This window comes from Polyodon spathula, chromosome 16 (assembly GCF_017654505.1).
Source record: "Polyodon spathula isolate WHYD16114869_AA chromosome 16, ASM1765450v1, whole genome shotgun sequence".
Classification (NCBI taxonomy): domain Eukaryota; kingdom Metazoa; phylum Chordata; class Actinopteri; order Acipenseriformes; family Polyodontidae; genus Polyodon; species Polyodon spathula.
Window position 1 is genome coordinate 22,861,953 of NC_054549.1, and position 15,132 is coordinate 22,877,084.

Sequence of the window (15,132 nt, forward strand, 5' to 3'; positions counted from 1 at the left end):
TCTTGCTTTACGTTGTCAGTTTTTATAATAAAGGAAATCATTACTTCCTACTCTCTGTGACGTCTGCTTCATTGTAGTTTTATCCCGGACCTTTTTGTGATATAACTTAAGTCGTGTGTCGTGTTAGTTATTCTAATGCACTTTGGACGAGAGAATGATAAATGCTACGTAACAAGTAGGTGGGTTTAATCTTTGCATTTTCTATTCATCAATTAAGAATCCGATCAACTGTCCATTTAATCACTCCTGTTTGCTAGTGACATGAAATTGTATTGAAAGACAATTATAAGTCATGCCTTTAGTGATGTAATCTGACATTTTCTTTTGAGCTGTACTGCCCGTTTGCGTTTCCTTCAGTCAAATGCCATGGCTAAAAGAAAAAGATTAAAACATATATTGCTGTAAATTACCAGTTGCACTACCACCTAGAGTGCTGTGTTTTAACAGAGCCAGTTTTGTTATACTGGACTTTCAAGTTTCAGACTAACAGGTAATTACTGAGTGCTATTCTATTTTAGTTAGCTGAAGAAAAAGTATTATATAGCTGTTCATTTTGAAAGAAATACGTGGAATAAAAAGAAAAATCAGCTTACTTGCGATTCGGATGATACAGTGAACTCGTAGTACTGCTGTAAAAGAAAAGCACCGATGAGCAAATGTTGAAAGTCTTTTTATCATTTTGAGAGAGTGTGAAATATTGCCTGTGCCTTCCAGTTGCACTATTACTAAGGTCTTAAATAACATTTTTCACTATTTCTTTTTTTTTTTTTTTTTCATACTGCACTTGAGTAGGTTATTATGATGATGATGATTATTATTATTATGTAATCGATCAAAGCCCACAGGTGTGATTAATCAATGAAAACCCGTGAAGTGTTTTTCACTTTAGAATTTTGTCCCTATGCAAGTTCTACAAACAGGGCGACACCTACACACGAGACAAGACACACCAGAACACATCCTTTTAAAAGTTTTTCATTTTTCATTCGTGATTTATAAAATAAAAAATATTTTGACTGCTTAGATTTGTTTAGCTTTTTACTTTAAACAACGTAAATGCTGATTGATTCTCATTGCGAGAACAGACTGTACTGCTAAGCACATCTACAATTTAGGGAACACAAAGCTGCTTTGTGGCTTGGAACTTGGTTTTAGGCCGCCGCGCGGCACACTAGGGGAGGCTTGGGGCTTAGGTCTCCTGAAATCAGTTTTCAAGCCACTTCCTTAAAAAGTGGTTTTGATGTTCCCTCAGTTTCACAGTCTAGGAAACGACCTTGAACAAATAAAATGCAATGTATAGATAGGCAAGTACTGTACACACATAGTGCACACAAGCGCACACTGTCACCTTGTGGCTTGATGAAGTAATGGTTGATACATATTTTAAAAGAAAGGTCCTTTATTTAGTGGGTTTTCTCAAACAGGGAACAGATTGTTTAATTAAAAATATCCCATTAAAATCAAAGAACAAATAATAACTTGTATTGCATTGACTAATATATTGTTTAGTATAAAACATTACATTATTACTTCGAGAGATTACCTTCACACATCTTATTCTGTATTTTGTGAATTCGTTTGAGCTTGTACATAATCATCATTTTAAAGCCAGTGTAATTAAGGTTTGTGTTTTTGGTGCTTATTTTCCTTTGTCACATTTCTTGGAGTGTTCAGGGCTCTTAAACAAATTGACTGGTTCTGTATGCTGTTGCCCAAAAATCAAAATTCAAGCACCAGTGTGTGATTGTGCTCAAAGCTCTATTTAAATTTAAAGGTGGTTTTTGCAATTTGTCCCACTCAATCCCAGCACCAAGACAATCTGAGTTTACAGTGTAAATAATGAATCTCATTCAGTGGAACAAACTTTACTTTTCATTCAGACAGCTGTCAAAACTCATAATGCACAGATGAGCTGCTTTTCAGTCTCCTCAATATAACCCCTCCTTATTAACCAGGAAAACTGGAGTCATTCATTATTTCCAGGTTGACTTCAATCCTTCCAGTGTTTATGGGATAAAGACTTTTATTTTTTGGTTGGGGATGGGGAGGGAGCTGTGGTTATCTGTTTAAAACGAGCAGAAATGTACAATTCACCATTCTAAAACAATGGCATTCATGTCACACAATCAGGTTTGATTTTTGCATCTCTTTAAGAGTCATTATGTCTGTACGATTTGTTCCTTTTATAAAAATATTTCTTGCCTTCAACCTTGTGTGGTCTGTGGTTTGGCTTGCTGAAACAATTCTGTCTACAATGTACTGCAGATGCTGCAGGATAAAATGAGGTTTACACTAGTTTAGCTAAAGCGTTTTACATTGTTATCTTGTATCATACTTTTATATCAGCTATATTTTCTTAATATTTAATTTGTTTGATATCCTTGTCTGTGTTCTCTATTACTGTTTCCTCTTCGATAATGATCATGCTAACTAATTCCGAAAAAACTCAAAGCTGATTTTCTTTGTGGGGAAACTTATTAGTGTTGCGCTGTGCATGGATGCCCATAGATGTAGCCTGCACCACACTGATATGCTTCCCCCCACCCCCTTGGGAAAAAAAAAATATTTTCAGTTCTATGTTATTTCATCAGATTTTTTTTAGTTCTGCTGAAAATAATTTAAATGAATCTGCAGGTTTTTTTTTTTTTTAAAGTAAAACATAAATGTAACAGTTTAGTGTGATTAATAAGTATTTTTATAGCCAACTGGGCAGGCTACATGCAGCGGCTGGGGGTTATAAATGACACATTTCAGATACTTATTGCGTCACTCAAACAGGAATAGAAACAGAAATTATGTTTTAGGTTTTACTCTTAACCAAAAAAAAAAAAAAAAACCTTTCAGAATTGTTTTTCCTACAAGGACTCTAACTCCCAGAAATATCTCGCGTGTGTCGACCTGGTCCCTTCAACAGGAACAGCAGAATGGAAAAGAGTGAAGGAGAAGTTCGGCAGTTTTATTGATTACAGTCGCTATCAAAATAACACCACTACTCTTTATCATAATGTGTCTTTCGATAAGAAATGTGAGATCTAGGAAGAGATGGTGATTCAGATTAGATAAGATTTCCTTAAGTTATTTAGTTAGCACCATCTGCTGATCTCGTTATCGCTGGTTTCCAGTTGCGGTCGAGGGGTGAGAGTTTGTGCGAGAGGTATCCTGTTGTTTCAACTGGAGCCAGGCTGGGAGACAGACCACGGCTCCTGAGGGCAGAGGTAAGCATAGGGACCCAACCACTTCACATCTTGATCTCTGGAGACAGACAAAAGATTCATAAATGAGTTATCTGACTGGCTTCTCTACTGCAATGTAGTTTAGAGAGGTTATGTTTATGCAATGCTATAGTTAGACCCCACGTAGAATACTGTGCACAGTTTTGGTCAACTCACTACAAAAAAAATCATTATTGCACTTGAGAACTAGGATGATCCAAGGACTCAAGGAGATGTAAGGGCAGGTTAAAAGAATGAAATCTCTTCAGCCTGGAAAAAAGAAGGGACTTGATTGCAGTCTTTAAAATTATAAATTAATAAAGTTAATCCAAAGACACTACTTCAAATTCAACACAGAATGAGAGGCTGGGTATGTTTAGAACAGAAGGCAAGAATCATTTTTTTTACACAGAGAGTGAGATGCAATAGGATCTAGGATGCCTTTGACTTTAACCCTAGGGTAATTAAAGTAAAATCATTTACAATAAAAATATTTCATTATTGAAAAAAAAAACAGTCGGAGAAAATAATAAAATGTGACCTCACAAAAAAAGGATAAGCATGAAGTATTTTGTTATGCCAGGGATTGGAAAATACAAAGTATTGTTTTTTATAACTAAATTCTGAATGCATCTTTTAAAAGCTGTTATAAGACCAATGTTATAAACTATTAACAAAAATGCTTAAATATAAGGGCATGATTTTGTGCTCTGTGGGATTTAAACTGTCTTGCTTGTTTTGCACACTAGATGGTGCTATCTGACTGGAACGTGGTATTTTACAGATCACACCTGAACTGCCATGTACCTGTTGAATTTCTGTCCCCGTCTCCTCTGAAACTCTGTCTCGTCCACCGTCCACACAGCGCCCTTCCCTCCCTCCACTCGAACGAAGCACTTGTGAAGGCTCAGGTTGTGTCTCACTGCATTCTGAGGAGAAAATAGTGATCCAGGGTTCAGCATTAGTGTCAAGGAGGAAAGCATTATCCAACTGATCAGCGAAGCTTATGTAAACAGTGGTCTGATAATGCTGTACTTGTAATAGTCCATACTGGGAACCATTTGTGTCAAAATTACATATCAGAAAATATGATCTGTAGCTTTCAAAAATACAAAACCAATCAATCATTCCCTTCACTGTTGAAATGGGGAGGATTTTTTGAGCCCACAGGCTTCAAATGGGAACTGCTACCCAATAAGTCAATACTTTAACTAGTCCCTCAGCTTTAACCACTAGTCTAGACCACACTGCTTCCCTCCCTCCCAGTCCCTCAGCTCTAACCACTAGACTAGGCCACACTGCTTCCCTCCTTCCCAGTCCCTCAGCTCTAACCACTAGACTAGACCACACTGCTTCCCTCCCTCCCAGTCCCTCAGCTCTAACCACTAGACTAGGCCACACTGCTTCCCTCCCTCCCAGTCCCTCAGCTCTAACCACTAGACTAGACCACACTGCTTCCCTCCCTCCCAGTCCCTCAGCTCTAACCACTAGACTAGACCACACTGCTTCCCTCCCTCCCAGTCCCTCAGCTCTAACCACTAGACTAGACCACACTGTCATTTTTGGATATTGTCTTTGTAAGTCTTCAGAGATCTAGGGCCAAGTTCGGTTAACTTTTAGCCAGGGAAAAAACAATTTCAGGAAAATATAAACATCAACAAAGTGAAGAGTAGCCCTTGATCTCCCGAGTCTCTTTAACACAGAAGCACTCTTCATGCGAGTTTCCTGCCCTGTTCAGACTCTTCAGCAATTCTGTATTGTTGGGTCCTACAGTACCTTCCAGGTGGCAGTGTTGAATCGGAAGAAGGCAAACATGTTCATGAACCAATGATAGATCTCGTTCAGGGTCAGCTGCTTGTCTGGGGACTCCAGGATTGCCTGCAGGTTTTGAAAGATATGCAGGATTAGACAACTCCATTCTTCACTGGAGTCTCTCCACGGCTGCACAATCTACCGTGGTGCCGTGGTGAACTCTGGTCTACTACTGTGATTAAACATCTCAATCAAGTCGCTTGGTTATAGGCTAAATAGATTCTGTTCTTTCTGCCTATCTTTATAGCTCATTCCTTTAAATCCAAGGATTACTGGTTGCTCTTCAATGGACTCTCTCCAGGGCCACAATGTCCCTCTGGTGCTGTGGTGACCAGAACTGAACCCAGTACTCTTAAGTGTGGTCTCACCAGTGCATTATACAATGTCATCATAACCTTTGATTTGTACTCTACCCTTCTGGCTACATACCCAATCATTCTGTTGGTCTTTGTGATTGCTTTCCCATCTGGTTAGTGACAGTGATGAGTCTCAAACAACACAGAGGGCTTTCTCACGGTGGACCTGTTGTAGTGCTATGCCTCCCATTTGGTATTTGGATCCCACGGTTTTTTGGCCAGCGTGTAACTCTTTACATTTGTTGGCATTTCATTTGCAATCAACACATAAAGTATGCCACGCCGGTCACAAAAATGTAGGATCAAAATACCAGATCGGTTGTAATAGAAATGGTTGTAAAAGACTCGCTGTCGAGCGCTCTAATCCCCCTCTGTGGGCCCATGTGATTTGTTAGTTTGTTTTACCTCCCTGCATTTTGTTTAAGACATTGTTAAAAGGTAGAATTTATGTTGAGTCTGATTGGCCTGTATTCAAGTAGTACTTTGGGTATTTTAATTGAACTCAGTGTTTTGACGTAGATATGAGAAAGCAACATCTCAAAGCAGTTTTGCAATTGGACTCTGGATATACTAAAAATTCGACAGCTGAATCCAGGAAACTAAACTTATAACAAGGCTTTAACACTTAACTTTGCCTCACAAGTTTGTGATTTTATGTAAGATCATAAAATGTACCCACAAGAGGAGGTCATACGACCCATCTAAGATCACCAAACTCATGTCGGGTCTTAAAGGATCCCAGTGATTCAGCATCAGTAACTTGACTAGGTAACCCATTACACCCCCTCACCACTCTTTGTGTAAAGAAGAGTCTCTTTCAGCAACATGACTAGGTAACCCATTCCATCCCCTCCCCACTCTGTGTGAAGAAGTTTCTCTCCTCTGTCTTAAGTGTATCTCCACTGACCTTCCCCCTCTGGTCTTGGTTTCTGTGCTGCGCTTAATGTATTGGTTTGGGTTAACTTTGTCAACCCCTTTTAATATTTTCAGGACTTCAATCAAGTCCCCTCCAATTCTTCTTTGATAAATAGATTCAGTTCTTTCAATCTCATTCCTTTAAACCCTGGGATTAGTTTGGTCGGTTTAGCAGCAGATCGTTTAGTTGGCCAGACTTTCTTTTTCCATTGACTCAAGACCATTTACCCTGTAGATTCATTCCCAATTTAACAGGTATGAAGACCCCTTCCTGAGCTTCAAACTCCCTGAGTGGCATGTAGGACTGCAGGTGAGATCCTAACACAATTGCAACTCACAGAAGAATGCAGAAAATAGAAAAAAGCAAATCCACTCACCCATCTGATCAGTGAAGCGTAAGTAAACGGTGGCCTGATATTGCTATACTTGTAATAGTCCATACTGGGAACCATTTCTGTTGAATAGAATTACACATCAAAAATATGATCTGTAGCTTTTATAAATATTATATAAATCCCTTCACTGTTAGAATTGGGGCAGGATCTTTTTGAGCACATAGGCTTGAAATGGAAACTGCTTCCCAATAGGTCCATACTTGAACTAGTCCCTCGACTCTAACCACTAAACTAGACCACACTGCTTCCCTCCCAGTCCCTCAGCTCTAACCACTAGACTAGACCACACTGCTTTCCTCTCTCCCAGTCCCTCAGCTCTAGCCACTAGACTAGACCACCCTGCTGACTCAATCACTATCCATGTTACCATGTCAATGTAGCCAGTGGGCCTCACTGCCTCCTACTCCAGTGACATACCTGGCATGAAAGGGATGGGAGGCAGGTGCCAGTATCCATGCCGACCCACCTCCGCTGCCTCTTTATGATTGGCTGAGGATCTCTCTTGGAGGCGGGGTTGAGACAAAGGGAAACCATGTGCCAAGAAGGAGTTCTCAGAAGCTTCCCGCATTTTCTAAGAAAGAAGGAAGACCAATTAAACCACTTGGGAAGAAATCCTGCATCCTGATCTGCTGAACGGCTATTCAGGGTGTATTATGCAGTGTGCAGGGTGCCATGTTCATTGTACAATGTGTATTATGCAGGGTGTATTATGCAGTGTGCAGGGTGCTATGTACATTGTGCGATGTGTATTGTGCAGGGTGTATTATGCAGGGTGCGCTGTACATTGTGCAATGTGTATTATGCAAGGTGCAGTGTGTAGGGTGCCGTGTACATTATGCAAGGTGTATTATGCAGTGCCCAGGGTGCCGTGTACATTGTGCATTGTGTATTGTGCAGGGTGCCGAGTACATTGTACATTGTGCAATGTGTATTATGCAGTGTGCAGGGTGCCGTGTACATTGTGCAATGTGTATTATGCAGTGTGCAGGGTGCCGTGTACATTGTGCAATGTGTATTATGCAGTGTGCAGGGTGCCGTGTACATTGTGCAATGTGTATTATGCAGTGTGCAGGGTGCCGTGTACATTGTGCAATGTACATTGTGCAATGTGTATTATGCAGTGTGCAGGGTGCCGTGTACATTGTGCAATGTGTATTATGCAGTGTGCAGGGTGCCGTGTACATTGTGCAATGTGTATTATGCAGTGTGCAGGGTGCCGTGTACATTGTGCATTGTGTATTATGCAGGGTGCCGTGTACATTGTACATTGTGCAATGTGTATTATGCAGTGTGCAGGGTGCCATGTACATTGTGCAGTGTGTATTATGCCGTGTGCAGGGTACCATGTACATTCTGCAATGTGTATTATGCAGTGTGCCGTATACAATGTACATTGTGCAATATGTATTATGTAGTGTGCAGGGTGCCCTGTATATTGTGCAATGTGTATTATGCAGTGTGCAGGGTGCCCTGTATATTGTGCAATGTGTATTATGCAGTGTGCAGGGTGCCCTGTACATTATGTAGGGTGCATTGTGCACTCACTGTGTTGCTGGTGCTCAGTCTGTGCTCTGTGAAGTGGAGATGCAGCTGCATGGCCCGCAGTCTCTGTCTCTCTACAGTAAGCTGTGAGGGAGGGAGAAAGAGAGAGAAAATCAATTCACAGCGACTCAAAACCACCGCGAATCTGCACTATATTGTAAAGCCTAGCCCTTATACTGGTTTACCAGTCATTTTTCAGTTTTCCATGCTTTTAGTTTAGTTTATTACTAAAAAGACACCTTTGGAGTCCAGCAAAGAGCCACCATACTAATCCCAGGGCTTAAATAATGAGTTATGAAGATACACTAGGTTGAAGGGGCTTTTTTTGGCCTAGAATGAAGACAAATCAGGTGAGACTTGAATTGAAGTCTTTAAATTCTTAAAAGGAGTCGATAAAATTAACCCTAACCAATACTTCAAGCACAGCACAGAACCCAGCACCAAAGGACATAGGACAGAAGGAAGGAGACTCTTCTTCACACAGAGAGTGGAGAGGGGATGGAATGGGTCATGTTGTAATGTTGTTGAGGCTGAATTACTGGGATCCTTTAAGACCCGACGTGACAACGTTTTGAGATCAATCAGCTACTAGAAATCGAAAAGCCTCTAATGTAGCTACACTTCCCATACGTTTCAATATCTTTGATCAGTCAGCCACTAGGAAACGGACAAGCGCTGATGGGCTGAGTGACCTCTCGTTTGTAAATGCTCTCATGATTCTGTGTGTGTTGATGGGCTGACCTTGTGTTCTGCTCTTCTCTGTGACAGACAGGCACCCACCTGGTTCTCAAGCTGCAGCACCACCTCCTTCTGCACTCTCCACTGAGCCAGGCTCTTCTCATCTGGACTGTGGTCTCTGTGCAGGTGTCTGTAACAAAAACACAGCGGGAAGCACAAACACAACCTTTTATTCAATTACATGAAACTGGAAGAAGTCTCCATGCCTCAAGCAGGCCCTGGACTGGAGGGAGCACCCTTTCTCTTAGGGGGCGAGGGACGGAGGGAGGGAGCAGTTCAGTTTCAGTGCCTCAAGCTTGCCCTGGACTTGGGGAGCATCCTTTCTCTTAGGTGGGTGAGGGAGGGAGGGAGCATTTTGGTCTTCATGCCTCAAGCCTGCCCTGGACTGGAGGGAGTACCTTTTCTCTTAGGGGGTGAGGGACGGAGGGAGGGAGCAGTTCAGTCTCCATGCCTCAAGCCTGCCGTGAAGACACTGCTGACTGTGTAATTGTAGTTGCAATTGGAATAATTGATCAATGCCACACCTCTCCAAGCGTAATCATTCACAGTTCCATGTTGCGTTTTACACTGAGCAATCACTATTTTCAACCACTTTTAGTGACCTCATTGCTCTCAAAAATAAAAGCTATACAATATGTTTCTGTATTTGTACCTGTGAATATTCATTGGTTATATAGAATAAAGAGAGTACACATGTTCATGTCTGCAGTTCATGTAAGTTTTTAGTATAATTGTGATTGAACACAATACAATTGTGAATTAGAATTGAGTGCAGCTTTGCTCTTACTTGATAAACTGTCCGTATTCCTCAAACACTTCCTCACAGCCAGGCCACTTGCACAGGCCGCTCACAAAGAGAGTGCTGGAGGCTTCCGACACCTTCTGAGTGGGGCTAGAGAGAGAGAGAGAGAGATGGAGTTACTTTCAGCAGACATGTATAGGACTAGAACCAAGGAAGCAAATCTGGGGATATAAGATAGGGACTGTTGGTCAGCCTGTTTCTGAGTTTAAAGTATTGGCTAACTTTATCAACTCCTGTTAAGATTTTAAAAACTTTAATCTGATCAAATTCTAGGCTGCATACTGGAGATTCAGTTCCTTCCATTGTCCTTAAGCCCTGGCATTAGTTCAGTTGGTTGTTGCTGGACTCTAGTTAGGGTTAGTGTTGAAAAGCCCTAGTGCACACAGAGTCCTACGAATTCATATTTCACATCACTGCAGTAGATGCACAGCAGCCTGCAGTACCTGTGGTTCCTGGCTGTCTGCACAGCGGGGCTGAGTCTCCTCGGGGTGGGGGAGCTGCGTGCCGAGGCTCCCTGGTGGGGGGAGGGCACACTGCGGCTGCCTCCTGGCTCGTTCTTGCACAGTGAGGAGTCAGAGCTGTGGGCTGGGCTTGAGTCCTGACAGGGCTGAGCCAGATTGGAAGCCGGAGACGCTCCTGACAGACAGAGACACAAATAAGAGGAAGTAGCAAAAGTTAGAATGAAGGGAGACTAGCGAGTGATTTAATACTTTGTGAGCTGAAAAATAAAAGCAATTTATAGTAAAGCGGTTGAAGACAAAGGTGAAACTACTTCCATTGTAACTATTTCGCTTTTACTTGTAAAAATCTTCTAAACCCCTCTCCTTTTCCTCAGGGTACAGTTTTAAGGTTGAAAACCCCTGCTCTTATCATGGAGACAGTGTTACAGAGCTTACCTGGCTGCACGGGGCAAAGGGGCTGGTTTTGGCGTCCTCCTCCCCGCAGGACGGAGGGTCTCTGCTGGGCGAGCTGGAGCAGCTGCTTCCTGAGAGGGTCCCCTGCGCACTGACACAGCCACACACAGGAAAACTTTCAAACAGTGAATGCAAAGTCCCAGTGAATTCCAACTGAATACCACAACTAAATATCTTAAACACTTCCTTGGGGTTTTGAAGTCATTCATTTTGAATTCAGCCCCTGTTAATTCCTGTGGGTTTAATTACCCATGTTCATTCCATGTTCCTTTGTAACACATGGCCACATGTATAAGCGTGAATTCCTGCATGAATGAACACTTCTCAGAATCCCCTGGTGGGAGAGTGAGATTGCATGCTTTATACATGTGACCAACATCATTGGTTACAAAATAATTCCATAACTTACCTGTAGTGCAATTAAATTCCTTATATAATAATAATAATAATAATAATAATAATCATAATATTTTTTATTTAGCGCCTTTCATAGTGGACCACCATCACAAAGCGCTTTACAAGATACGAGGATGGGGTGTGTGAACTATGCATCAGCTGCAGAGTCACTTACAATGTCTCACCCAAAAGACAGAGGACAAGGAGGTTAAGTGACTTGTTCAGGGTCATACAGTGAGTCAGTGGCTGAGCTGGGATTTGAACCGGGGATCTCCTGGTTATAAGCCTGTTTTTTTTTTTTTTTAACCACTGGACCATACAGCCTGAAATGTAGTTTTGAAAGAAACACATACTATACTAAACTCGCATTTTTCATTTTAAAACTTGATAACCGCTACTACACTTGGTTAAAAGAATTTCCATTTGCAAACCATGATTTCAGTTAGCGTTGCACTTGCTTAGTCACCTGGGGGTGAAAATGTCCCCATCTCTTCAGTGATTTCTCTCTTATCATTAACCAATCAGTGGCTTCCCTATTGACTGACATGCTTTCAACCAGGAATGTGACCCAGGAGACACTGCTGATGTGTGATGAAATAGATTCTCTGAAAAATAGGTATAAAAACTGAAAACTTCCTTTAACCTAAAGTAGTACCAGATATCACGTTTCCATAAGAACTTAAGAAAAAGTTTGGGAAGTTTGGTGTTAGCACGCCATTCTCCCCTACTTTGGGGGACTAATTTAAAAGCACAGAATCTCGTCTTTTTTTAAAATGCTCCCAGTGTTTTAGATCCTACTACTTCACTTCTTTTGAAGTCATGTCTTGGTTAACGTTATCTAGACCATTAATGATTTTAAAGTCTTCAATCAAACCCCCTCTTTCACTTCTTTCGTCTAGGCTGGGAAGATTGAGATATTTGATACTAATACTCATTCAAACGTGGTGGATGGAACGGATGTGTTCACTGCATGCACTGTACCTGTTGAAGGATGAGAGCTTGCAGGTGGGAGGAGCTGATCAGCGTTGCTCTGGGTCCAACCATCATAACAGGAAAGTGGGTCTGTGAGAGGAGGGGTGAGAAGAACAAACTGATAAAACAAGTAAGGAAGAGTTTTGCATTGCAGTACTCCATACACACCACCCAAGAGACCCACAAAATAAACCTTCTATGTAAGATCGCCGTCTGGGTGAAGTAAAAAATGTTTCTTTTCATTAACACCCTGACAACGTTTTACACTTACAACTTTAAAGTCTGTTTCAAAGCTCTTTCAAAATGCCCGTTTTAGTGCACTAATAGTGTCAGGATTATTGCCCACATTGTCAAACAGGTAACGCAGCAATAACGATCCATGATGTGGTACGGAACAGCAAAGCCAGAACACTTGCTACTTTTTGCATTGTTCTTCCTGCAGTGATTTAAAGGACAGATCTCAAACCCCAGTGCACTAGCTTTACAGTTTTAAATGTAAAACACTGTCAGGATGTTGCCAATGAAAAGATAAATGACAAGCACGTTATTTAAACAGATGTAGCGACACGTGGGAACGTGGAACGCTATGTTATTTTGGAACACGGTACTGCTCTTTAATTCAAGCTGGAAATTATATTATTTTAAATGAACCAATGTTGTCGTTGTTGTTGTTGTTGTTGTTTTTCTTTTATTGACTTGAAATGTAATAAATAATTTAGGTCACCACCTTGCCGTTAGATGACACTGTAAACTACAATAAAGACATTTATTCTCAGGTCACACCTTTATTAAACCTCTATAGAATTGATTGTGAGTGAAAAGCAGTGTAAATTAATTTTTTTTTTTTTTTTTTTTATTTTGTTAACCAATGCTAGCTTTATATACAGTGCCTATGGAAAGTTTATGCCCCCTTTCAAAATTTTCACATTTTGTTGCCTTATAGCCTGGAATTAAAATGCGTTAAAATATCCTTTTTTTTCATTTATCTACACATCCTAATCCACAACTTCCAAGTGAAAAAAATAAAAACTGAAATAGCTTTGCTTGGATAAGTGTCCACCCTCCTTGTAAAAGCAATCCTAAATTAACTCTGGTGTAACCGATCGCCTTCAAAATCACACACCACGTTACGTGGCCTCCACCTGTGTTAAACTGTAGTGATTCACATGATTTCACGATAAATTCAGTAGTTCCTGTAGGTTCCCTCTGCTGGGTAGTGCATTTCAAAGCAAATCTCAACCATGAGCACCACGGCGCTTTCAAAAGAACTCTGGGACAAAGTTGGTGAAAGGCACAGATCAGGGGATGGGTATAAAAAAAAATATCAAAGGCCTTGAATATCCCTTGGAACATGGTCAAGACGATCATTAAGAAGTGGAAGGTGTATGTTACCACCAAGACCCTGCCTAGATCAGATCAGGCCGTCCCTCCAAACTGGATGACCAAGCAAAAAGGAGACTGATCAGAGAGGCTACCAAGAGGCCAATGGCAACTTTGCAAGAACTACAAGCTTTTATGGCCAAGACTGGTCAAAGTGTGCATGTGACAACAATATCCCATGCGCTCCACAAATCTGTCCTGTGTGGTAGGGTGGCAAGAACGAAGTCGTTACTCAAGAAAGCCCACCTTGAATCCTGTTTGAAGTATGCAAAAAACCACTCAGGAGATTCTGTAGCCATGTGGCAAAAAGTTTTGTGGTCTGACAACACGCAAATGGAACTTTTTGGCCTAAATGCAAAGTGTTATGTTTGGCGCAAACCCAACACAGCGCATCACCCAAAGAACACCATCCCTACTGTGAAGCATGGTGATGGCAGCATCATGTTATGGGGATGTTTCTCATCGGCATGGACTGGGGCATTTGTCAAGATAGAAGGGAAAATGAATGGAGCAAAGTACAGAGAAGTCCTTGAGGAAAACCTGCTGCCCTCTTCAAGAAAGCTGAAACTGGGATGGAAGTTCACCTTTCAGCATGACAATGACCCAAAGCACACAACGATAGCTACACTGGAGTGGCTAAGGAACAAAAAGGTAAATGTCCTTGAGTGGCCCAGTCAGAGCCACGACCTAAATCCAATCGAAAATTTGTGGCATGACTTGAAGATTGCTGTCCATCAACGTTCCCCAAGGAACTTGACAGAGCTTGAACAGTTTTGTACAGAAGAATGGTCAAAATTTGCCAAATCTAGGTGTGCAAAGTTGGTAGAGACCTATCCCAACAGACTCACAGTTGTAATTGCTGCCAAAGGTGCTTCCACCAAATATTAACTCAGGGGGGTGGAGACTTACCCAATTATGATCTTTCAGTTTTGTATTTTTAATATATAATTTTTTTCTCAATAAAAACTTTTTTTCCCCTTAACAATGTGGAGTATGGTGTGTAGATAAGTGGGGGAAAAAGTCATCATTTAAATGCATGAAACTCTGTGGCACTGACACAACAAAATGTGAAAAAAGTTCAAGGGGTGTAGACTTTCTACAGGCAATGTATATAAAGTGGATTCAAGGTTAGACTCTGCAATGTAAGCAGATTTCTGTGGTCAGCTGTTGTGAAGTTGTTTTCAGTATGTTTAACATTTCAGGACGTTTTTGTGTGTCATATATATATATATATATATATATATATATATATATATATATATATATATATATATATATATATATATATATAACTATAAAGGCTCCTGAACTCAGACTTATCGAATAGCTAAATACAATATTTGAGTAATTGAAATTCGAAGCTCAACTCAGGATCATTGAAAACATTGTAAAAAAAAAAAAAAAAAACGTAGGTAAAGGTAAGGGGCAGTAAATATTTAATCAATCCCGAAACACGACGTACATCAAGACCCTAAAGGCAATACGCATACTGTTAGTTGCTGCTGTAGTCTGGATTTCTTGTGCGTATGAAATCAAACCGCTGTTACTGAAAAACATCATCAAAACTGAAATAATTGATTATGTACTTGAATTAAAGTAGGACATACATTCACTTAATTTTGTAGTATCGAGAAAGGGAACACATAGCCACACACAGTAAAATGCATGAGACTTTTTAAAAGTTGTTTGAAGTCTAAC

General features: G+C 40.8%; 1 protein-coding gene across 1 annotated transcript in view; it reads right to left on the bottom strand.

Annotated features, from left to right (window-relative positions):
* Positions 1 to 2,605: 2,605 nt before the first annotated feature.
* The window catches only part of LOC121328315 (forkhead box protein P3-like), a 57,198-nt gene continuing 44,671 nt past the window's right edge, over positions 2,606 to 15,132 (bottom strand). The window contains exons 5-15 of the mRNA XM_041272929.1: positions 12,064 to 12,144; positions 10,669 to 10,777; positions 10,216 to 10,408; positions 9,758 to 9,862; positions 9,013 to 9,100; positions 8,236 to 8,316; positions 7,108 to 7,261; positions 6,673 to 6,749; positions 4,989 to 5,090; positions 4,020 to 4,141; positions 2,606 to 3,252 (exon numbers count right to left, since the gene is read on the bottom strand). Coding sequence (XP_041128863.1) covers positions 3,168 to 3,252; positions 4,020 to 4,141; positions 4,989 to 5,090; positions 6,673 to 6,749; positions 7,108 to 7,261; positions 8,236 to 8,316; positions 9,013 to 9,100; positions 9,758 to 9,862; positions 10,216 to 10,408; positions 10,669 to 10,777; positions 12,064 to 12,144 — 1,197 coding nt within the window. The 3' untranslated portion in view covers positions 2,606 to 3,167. The remainder of the gene's footprint in view (positions 3,253 to 4,019; positions 4,142 to 4,988; positions 5,091 to 6,672; positions 6,750 to 7,107; positions 7,262 to 8,235; positions 8,317 to 9,012; positions 9,101 to 9,757; positions 9,863 to 10,215; positions 10,409 to 10,668; positions 10,778 to 12,063; positions 12,145 to 15,132) is intronic.